Below are 10,332 nucleotides of genomic sequence, written 5' to 3'. Positions count from 1 at the left end.
AACATATAATACATACACACAGAGTGCTGATGATGGTGTTCATATATATATATATATATATATATATATATATATATATATATATATATATATATATATATATATATATATATATATATATATATATATATATATATATATATATAAATGATGCTGTGTGTTATAATGCAAGTAAGACATGTAAAGAAATGTGAAGAATACATGGATGGTGACGTGGCATGGATTGTGTTTTGGGGGTCGGGCAAACTCTAAAAAGATCGACTTTTGAAAACGTACTTGTAGAAACTACAAGTAATACTTGCAAGTACTTATTGTACCTTGAAATATGCGACTTGTAAGTAGTTGTAGGGCGTCCTCTTCTTAAACTCCAGCTCCACTTCTTGGCCGACTTGATGCAGGGAACTGAAAGAAAGTTGACTCCGCTCACAGGCGTTGACGCAGTGAGTCCGGTGCAGGATTTTGTGGAAGAAGCCCAGGTCCTCCACGGCCCCGACCCCCGGGATGGGGACTCCCAAGCCGGGCATTGGCTCTCCAAAGGCGGTTTGGTTGGCGCAGGAGAGTCGGCATCCCTTCTTCGCCTTGAAAACCGCAGCTCGGTTCCGAAGAGCTTTCTCCATGTTGAGGATGACGGACAACCAGTCATGTTTGTCGTAGGCTTCTACCGCGCTGTCAAAAAGACTATCATAAGACTCCGAAAACAAAGTACCGCTTGTAGTAATACTACTACTACTTGTAATACTACTACTCGACGTCCATGTTGGAATAGACAGAAAACAAATCACTGCTAACAAACTAACTTCCATCCTCAAACACTTTGATTATAATGCTCGTATCAACAATTCCTCTATGGATATACGTCAATAACACTCCCTCTATGAAAATATGTGAACAATATGCAGCAATAATATTAATAACTTGTAGCTAGTTGACTAGCAGCTAATCTTAAACACAAACTGCAGCACACTTTTTACTTAAAGGACGATGGACACGCCCATTGGAGCCGAGCGGCTCGTCTCGAATGTCGATGTTCGATACCAACATGGTATCGGTATCGCGGAGGAGCGATATTTAATTGGACGAAACCCAAAACCAGTGAAGTTATCATGTTGTGTAATTCGTAAATAAAAACAGAATATAATGATTTGCAAATACTTTTCAACTTATATTCAATTCAATAGACTGCAAAGACAAGATATTTAATGTTCCAACTGAGAAACTTAATTTTTGTTTGCAAATAATCATTAACTTAGAATTTAATGGCAGCAACACATTGCAAAAAAGTTGGCACCGGGGCATTTTTACCACTGCGTTACATGGCCTTTCCTTTTAACAACCCTCAGTAAACGTTTAGGAACTGAGGAGACCAAATTTTGAAGCTTTTCAGGTGGAATTCTTTCCCATTCTTGCTTGATGTACAGCTTAAGTTGTTCAACAGTCCGGGGTCTCTGTTGTGGTAATTTAGGCTTCATAATGCACCACACATTTTCAACGGGAGACAGGTCTGGACTACAGGCAGGCCAGTCTAGTACCCGCACTCTTTTACTATGAAGCCCCGCTGTTGTAACAGGTGGCTCGCCATTGTCTTGCTGAAATAAGCAGGGGCGTCCATGATAACGTTGCTTGGATGGCAACATATGTTGCTCCAAAACCTGTATGTACCTTTCAGCATTAATGGTGCCTTCACAGATGTGTAAGTTACCCATTCCTAAGTTAAGTTAAACTTAACTTAACTTGGGCACTAATACACCCCCATACCATCACAGATGCTGGCTTTTCAACTTTGTGACTATAACAATGCAGACTCGTCAGACCACAGAACACTTTCCCACTTTGCATCAGTCCATCTTAGATGAGCTCGGGCCCAGCGAAGCCGGCGGCGTTTCTGGGTGTTGTTGATAAATGGCTTTCGCTTTGCCTAGTAGAGTTTTAACTTGAACTTACAGATGTAGCAACAAACTATTTAATTTATCTTATTTTGATATGTAAATTGCTCAACCTGTAGTCAATTATTAAATTGTACTGAATGTGCCTTGTTTTGTTTGTATATTCATTGTCGATTGTTCAATAAAAATATATACTCCGTACCAGAAGAAAATAACTCATGATACCACAAAAAATACCCCAATGGTAGGACGTAATCATGAGATAAAAAGTCCAAAATAATGAGATAAAAAGTCGAAATTATAAGATAAGAAAGTCGGTATTATGAAACAAAAGTCATAACTATGAGATAAAAAGTCGAAATTATGAGATAGTCGAAACTATGAGCTACAAGTCATATTTATGATATAAAAACAGATTTTTATGTCATAATTTTGACTTTTTAAGTTCATAATGTTTACATTCTCGCTCATAATTATGACGTTTTATCTCATAATTATCACTTTCTTATCGCATACATATGACTTTTTTATCTCCTGATTACGACCTTTCTTATCGCACCATTATGACTTTTAATCTTATAATAATAACTTACCATTCGGGTTTGTGTGTTTTTTAGCGATAACAAGTTTCCATATTTACAAGACAAACTTTGGTATGTTGAATATTATTTAAATTGACAATAATATTTGATCCTTTTTTTCTGTTCCAGTGTTGAACGTTCAAACACCGGAAGTAAACGCTACGGCAAATTCACTGGGACAAAACTCAACGCAAAATTACACATGCACAGTATGGGTTCATTTATTTATTATTTATTTCCGCTGGCAGAAAACTAAGACGCATTTGGTGGCCACGTCGTGTATTATATATTTATACGTATTATTAATGTATTTGTGTTAACTATTTTGTGTGTCATTTGACTATTAATAGACAACTAAGTAAAACAAAAAAAAAACCTAACATGACCGTGGACGATTGACTTCCGGGTCACAGCAAGTAGGGTCCAAACGTGTACTTTGACTTGTACTACCACAGTACTACAGTAGTGTCTTCTACCTGCGGTGTTAAGTAAGCAAGCATGCTTACTTAACACCGCCGAAAGTGCTGACGTGTGTATAAGAACATTATGTTCTCCTGAGAGGTGACTTACATATATTCATGTAATACACGCAGTAGGTGTAAGATTACAACACAATCGTCGAGAGTAAAAATGGACAAAACTGTCAGCCTCCTCGATCAACCTGACAAAACCACCAAAGGTAAATAAACGTGTTAATACCTTTTGTTTTTTTGCATTTATAACATTGTATTAGTAATTCAAGTGCTGACTTGTTGTTGAACGCAAATCCTAACAATTTGTATCAAAAACCTTATCATTAAGTGACCAATGATTGCATTGCAGTGGTATGAAATACATGAGTTTAGGGTCGACATGGTCGGACTTGTACGTGTTGCGTAGTACTTAAAAAAACATGTGTGAATGCTTTATAGCATTCACACATGTTTTTTTATTCAACAACTTCTTATTCTCCAGAGTTTGGCGTGCTCTACCTTCCACATTTTTCATCCGATTCAAACCTTCCGACTTCAAACTGTTCAGCCTAATCGGGAATCGCGGGCTTTCCCTTACCAAATTCCAGATTTCCCAGAATTCCAGGTTTTCCGGGACATTTTTCCCCATTCAAAATTAGTTGGCCATTTTTCAAACTTCCACCATTTCCACATTTTTCAACCGATTCAAACCATTCCACCTTCAACCCATTCTACCATCCTGGACATTCAAACTTATTATTTTTCCAAGTTCAAAAAAATTCCAGGATTTTCCAGAATTCCCATGTCCACCCTTTTTTTCAACGCATTTCAACCGTTCCACCATCAAAACATTCCTCTTTATTAGGACAAAAAACAAAGTTGTTTTTTTAACTGGAAAAATTTCCGGTTTTCCCGAAGTTCCAGGAATTGCGTAATACCATTTCTCAATTCAACATGTTACTACTTCAACATTTCTCGACCGATTTGAAAAATTCCAACACCAACCATTTCAACTAGAGATGTCCAATAGTATCGGCCTGCCGATATTATCGGCCGATAAATGCTTTAAAATTTAATATCGGAAATTATCGGTATCTGGTTTTTTTTATTATCTGTATCGTTTTTATTTTTATTTTTTTATTAAATCAACATAAAAAACACAAGATACACTTACAATTAGTGCACCAACCCAAAAAACCTCCCTCCCCCATTTACACTCATTCACACAAAAGGGTTGTTTCTTTCTGTTATTAATATTCTGGTTCCTACATTATATATCAATACAGTCTGCAAGGGATACAGTCCGTAAGCACACATGATTGTGCGTGCTGCTGGTCCACTAATAGTACTAACCTTTAACAGTTAATTTGACTAATTTTCATTCATTACTACTTTCTATGTAACTGTTTTTATATTGTTTTACTTTCTTTTTTATTCAAGAAAATGTTTTTAATTTATTTATCTTATTTTATTTTATTAATTAAAAAAAAAAAGGACTTTATCTTCACCATACCTGGTTGTCCAAATTAGGCATAATAATGTGTTAATTCCACGACTGTATGTATCGGTTGATATCGGTATCGATATCGGTAATTAAAGAGTTGGACAATATCGGAATATCTGATATCGGCCATTATCGGACTTCAACTCATTCAAGTTTATTTTTTTTTACCATTTTCAAAAAAATTCCTGCTTTTCCCGGAATTCCCAAATTTTGGGGAAATTCCCATTTAAATCAATGGGACATTTTTCAAAGTTCCACAACTCCCACATTTTTCATCTGATTCAAACTGTTCCAACTTCAAAATATTCTGCCTGTTTGGAAATGGTTTGCTTTACTTCAACAATTCTAAAAAAAAAGTCCAGGATTTCAGTTCAACTTCAGCATTGGAGCATTGACACGCAATTCCTTCAAGAATGGCCTTATATTGTTGCATATGTAGTTGATACCGATACCTATGAATTTCCACGATTCTCGATACATATTCGATACCACATTAAAAAAAAACTTTGTCTCAAAGTGTCAAGTATTTAAGATCACTGTGCTTCAACATTATCAATAAAAAAGTTGTATTTTATAACCTCCCTGTAAATCAAAGCAAACAATACAGTGCTTATAAATATGTTCATAAATAACAACCATTATCAATTTTTTTTCTTTCTAAAAAGAACAGCGGTGGCTTGGAGCCTTCAAGTATGTAAACAAACAATATTGTTATGAATATTCTTTCAATATAGTGCAGGGTTGTACGGTATACCGGTATTAGTATAGTACCGCGATAATAATGAATCATATTTGGTACTATATCGCCTCTGAAAAGTACCGGTCCGGTTATTTAAGAACAAACTTGCAATAAGAAACATATGTTTAATGTACCGTAAGATTTTTTTTGGCAACAGAAAGACAATAATGCAATTTTTTGTGGTCCCCTTTATATAGAAAAATACCGAAAAGTATCGAAATTATTTTGGTACCGGTACCAAAATATTGGTATCGGGACAACACTAATATAGTGGTAGTGTGAAGTCATCATGTCATTTGTAATGAAATTGGCTTATGGAAAGGTTGAAAAATATATTTAAAGACAAATCTTTGTGTTTTTTATTCTTCATTAGTATCAACATTTCAGCCTTTTCTTATTACATTGTCTTTTTGCTCTATTTTTCTAGTTTTTGTTTCGTTTCTTTCTAAAAAAAATAAATAAATTAAAGAGCTGCGTTCACCAAATGACCCCCTCGTGATCGCTTGTATTTGACTACAGAATACATATATGATGCAAGATACACCCTTTTATCACTTTTTGATATGTACGTCCTCCACTCACTATATATAGCAACAAAGTGGCTAAAGGGCATCACACATAATTTCTGCTACATCTTATCCTCTGGCAAACCATGCGCGTACAGGTGTTGTGAAGCCCAGTTACGTGTGCAGCTACAGTCAAGCTACACTGACACACTGTCGTTATCGTTTTTTTTTATGAGCAAGAGCGAACCGGAAGCAGGCTTCCACAAATAAATAAATATAGGGAAACGCTGGATCTTTTTTAAAAAACAGCAGGCTATATTTTTCGGCGCTAACTCTGTGCCCAGTATTGACGCAGCTCGCATAGGAAATAGTGTTATACAGTAATTGGTAGTGACAATACTGAAAAAAGTAGGTATCTGTATTTTTTGCATGTTGGTATCGAAATGTCGATACTTTTGACAACCTTTGTGGTAAATATATATGAACATAATATAATATTAAATGTATATGAGTACCGTTTGGTGTTAAATAAATATATATTGAGTATACATCATGTATTTGTGTTGTAGTGGTTCTGGTAGAGAGCAGTAGTAGTCCTGGAGGAGTGCAACTGGTCAGTGCTTATCAGACTACAAGAGTCGGGGATGCTATGGATTTAGTAGCTCTGGCATCACAAGTACAAAAGGTGAGTTGCGGTATTTTCATTGGGTGTTAAGTCAATATGTATTATACACACATATAGTGCACACTAACATTCTGCTTAACAAACATCGTGTTTTCTCAGGGAGATGATTTTATTAAAGCCAATGCTTGCAACAAACTGTCAGTGATTGCTGAGCACATCAGATATCTTCAAGAACAAGCTAGAAAGGTGAGTGGGAAATGACTTCAATTATATTACGGTATATGTACTCTCCATGTCTATATCTGTATCTGTGTACATCTTTCCATCTATAGCAATGTCTCTCTTCTTGTGAATAGTAGACATTATACATATACATATATGTATATATCATGCTTCTATCTTTATCTATGTGTAGAAAATATCAATGTTTATCTAAATCTATTAGTGGGTATACACACACACAAAAAATTATTTTATAAATATATATATATATATATATATATATATATATACATTAGGTCAGGAAAAAACACAAGAGGCTATATATATATATATATATATATATATATATATATATACACACACACACATACATACATACGTTAGGTCAGGAAAAAACACAAGAGACTATATCATCTCTGCTCGTCAGGGGATTTTATAAAATCCCCTGACGAGCAGGGAAACCTGTGAAACAGGCTTGTAGGGATGATATAGCCTCTTGTGTTTTTTCCTGACCTAACGTATATTCCGCTCTACCCCGGTACTGAGCACTGTATAACGGATAAACCACAGAAACCTTGACTAAATATAATGTATATATATTTTTTGTATTTCTGTGTATATAAGTGTGTTTAAACGTGTATTTAAATGTGTAATAGTGTGTACATATACACACTAGTATATGTGTGTGTATTTGTGTTTATATACGTGTATTAGAGCGTATATTTACACCTTTTTGTGTATATTTGTATGTTTTAGTGCAGAGGTGTCAAAGTCGTTTTCACTGAGGGCCACATCGCATGTATAATTGTGTACATTTACATGTGTGTTATTATGTATAATTGTGTGTGTACATTTACACGTGTGTTATATATAATTGTGTGTGCACATTTACTTGTGTGATAGTATGTATAATTGTGTGTACATTTACATGCGTGTTATTATGTATAATTGTGTGTGCAGGTGTTGGAAGAAGCCAAGAGGGATGCAGAGCTGCATCATGCTGCGTGTAACATCGTAAAGAAAGCAGGAAACATGTACTACCTCTACCAGCGACCGTCTGGACAAAAGTACTTTTCCATCATTTCCCCGAAGGTTAGCTTTTACTTCTTCTTCATTACTTCCCAGTAACAACACTACTTCATACAATACTACTACTAACTGAAGCACGTTACAGCAGATATTAACATAAAATGAACAAGTAGATTAATAAGAGTTAGAGAGTAACAACTAATGTTGATGTCAACATTGCCACAGTCAGAAGTACATGACACGTAAGATGGATCGATCCATAAATTGGTGGCGTTGATACCAAGGGGAGTATCAGTATATGATCGACACTAGGGTAATTAAGTCAATATTTTTTATTCCCTCAAAATAATTTTGCTGTTGTTTTTGTTCATGTTTACAAATTCGGATTCATTTCCTGGCACAGGAGGACTTTAAAGGCAAAAAAACAAAGGATTTAAAAGAGTATAGTAATTAGAGATGTCCGATAATGGCTTTTTTGCCGATATCCGATATTCCGATATTGTCCAACTCTTAATTACTGGTTCCGATATCAACCGATACCGAAAAAACAGTCGTTGAATTAACACATTATTATGCCTAATTTTGTTGTGATGCCCTGCTGGATGCATTAAGAGTTAAGGTTTTCCAAAATAAATCAACTCAAGTTCTGGAAAAAAAATGCCAACATGGCACTGCCATATTTATTATTGAAGTCACAAAGTGCATTATTTTTTTTAACATGCCTCAAAACAGCAGCTTGGAATTTGGGACATGCTGTCCCTGAGAGAGCATGAGGTTGAGGTTGAGGTGGGCGGGGTAGCGGGGGGGGATATATTGTAGCGTCCCGGAAGTGTTAGTGCTGCAAGGGGTTCTGGGTATTTGTTCTGTTGTGTTACGGTGCGGATGTTCTCCCGAAATGTGTTTTTTTCATTCTTGTTTGGTGTGGGTTCACAGTGTGGCGCATATTTGTAACAGTGTTAAAGTTGTTCATACGGCTACCGTCAGTGTGACCTGTATGGCTGTTGACTAAATATGCGATGTATTCACTTGTGTGTGTGTGTGTGTGTGTGTAAAGCTGTAGATATTATGTGACTGGGCCGGCACGCAACGGCAGTGCCTTAAAGGTTTATTGGGGCTCTGTACTTCACCCTACGTCCGTGTACACAGCGGCGTTTTAAAAAGTCATAAATTTTACTTTTTGAAACTGGTACCGATAATTTTGAAACCGATACCGATAATTTCCGATATTAAATTTTAAAGCATTTATCGGCCGATAATATCAGCAGTCCGATATTATCGGACATCTCTAATAGAGGACAGGACAAAAAAAATAAAATAAAGTAATAGAGGTTTTTACTTTGTTATGATCAAACAATTGTATGTAATAGAATAGAATACCCCAAAAGAGACAAGCGGTAGAAAATGGATGGATGGATAGATAATAGAATACAGTACTCGTTGAAATATAGTGTTGATATTGTTGAACTGTCAATAGCACTCACCATAGATCAGGAACACAGTTCATACATGTAATGATATCAGCCAATCCCACTCATGGATGATCAGCAGCATAAAAAAACACTTATGAGAATTTGATACCTGAAATGTTTCAAAAGAAAGAAGCAAAATAAATCACTCTTGAATCAACACAGTAGTTAATACTATGATTATTGTTAATTACAAACTAAATGTGGGATATAAATAATAATGGAAGTACAATTGTTTGTATATAGTATATAATTGGTACAAAGGTTTAACTAACACGTGTACAAGGATATTTCACATGTCTATATAATTGAACAGTGTTTATGCTGTGTACAATGTGTATTCATAATATGTTGTGCAAAGGAAATTTTATATTTTTTGGAAGCTCATCTTGTATTTGACATTGTTTATAGGGTTAGGCGCAATAAGTGTTCAACTTCAGCCTAGACCCTTTCGGTCTGCAACATTTTCAATTTATGAATGTACAACTGTTTGTTTATGTAAAACTGTTTGTTAATTTTGTTGACCACTGACCGAAGAAATAATAATAAATAAAAAAAAGCATGTTACCGGTAATTATTTGGTGATTTTTCTTGTGATGTTTTGTCAGGAATGGGGCCCGAGTTGTCCTCACCAGTTTGTGGGAGCGTTCAAACTGCAACACGACATGTCTTGGACTCCTGAAGATGGCGTGCAGAAAAGAGACGCAGAGAACGCCATCATGGACAAACTCCTCAGCCAGCAGGCGGCATTACCGTCTCACCTGGAACCCAACTTCAGAAGTCTCACTGATATAGCCAAATAAACATTTATATGTATATAATTATTATTATTACTATTATATACAGATATAAGAACGCCACAACATCTGATAATTTAATAATACTTTCATTGTTTCACAGTACTGGTATTTTGCAGTTTGCTTCAGCTGGGTTTGGGATGAACATTGAATTAAACATAATAAAAATATAATAATTTGTCATGTTGAATGTAGTGTTGATTTCATTATAAACACATTGAAAGTCATTGATTACATTTAGTTAATTTTTCTGGATTTCATATATCTGTTAAAAATAAATCGACCATAAAAAATATGTCCTTTTCATAGTTTTAAATATGATAAAAAATGCATACTTCCTCTCTATATATTTAATATACCGTAATTTCCGGACTATAAGCCGCACCTGACTATAAGCCGCACCAGCTAAATTTAGGGGAACATACAGATTGCTCCATATATAAGCCGCACCCGACTATAAGCCGCAGGGTTTTGATGTGTAATTACCGTAGTATATAGGGGTTCCTGCTACCACGGAGGGGATTGTCG

The 10,332-nt window shown here is 35.4% G+C and overlaps 2 protein-coding genes across 2 annotated transcripts in view; one reads left to right on the top strand and one right to left on the bottom strand.

Moving 5' to 3' along the window:
• p3h1 (prolyl 3-hydroxylase 1) overlaps positions 1 to 978 on the bottom strand; it is a 30,315-nt gene extending 29,337 nt beyond the window's left edge. Inside the window, exon 1 of the mRNA XM_062038156.1 lies at positions 318 to 978. Coding sequence (XP_061894140.1) covers positions 318 to 803 — 486 coding nt within the window. The 5' untranslated portion in view covers positions 804 to 978. The remainder of the gene's footprint in view (positions 1 to 317) is intronic.
• A 1,869-nt stretch (positions 979 to 2,847) lies between these two features.
• On the top strand, positions 2,848 to 9,984 carry LOC133643062 (uncharacterized protein C1orf50 homolog). Its single transcript, XM_062037472.1, has 5 exons — positions 2,848 to 3,143; positions 6,235 to 6,350; positions 6,450 to 6,536; positions 7,473 to 7,604; positions 9,616 to 9,984. Exons 1-5 carry the CDS (start codon positions 3,095 to 3,097, stop codon positions 9,808 to 9,810), a joined length of 579 nt encoding a protein of 192 aa, XP_061893456.1. The 5' UTR covers positions 2,848 to 3,094; the 3' UTR covers positions 9,811 to 9,984.
• The last annotated feature ends 348 nt before the right edge of the window (positions 9,985 to 10,332 follow it).

Source organism: Entelurus aequoreus, linkage group LG26 (genome assembly GCF_033978785.1).
Source record: "Entelurus aequoreus isolate RoL-2023_Sb linkage group LG26, RoL_Eaeq_v1.1, whole genome shotgun sequence".
NCBI classification, from domain to species: Eukaryota; Metazoa; Chordata; class Actinopteri; order Syngnathiformes; family Syngnathidae; genus Entelurus; species Entelurus aequoreus.
This window is presented reverse-complemented; position numbering and strand designations above follow the sequence as displayed.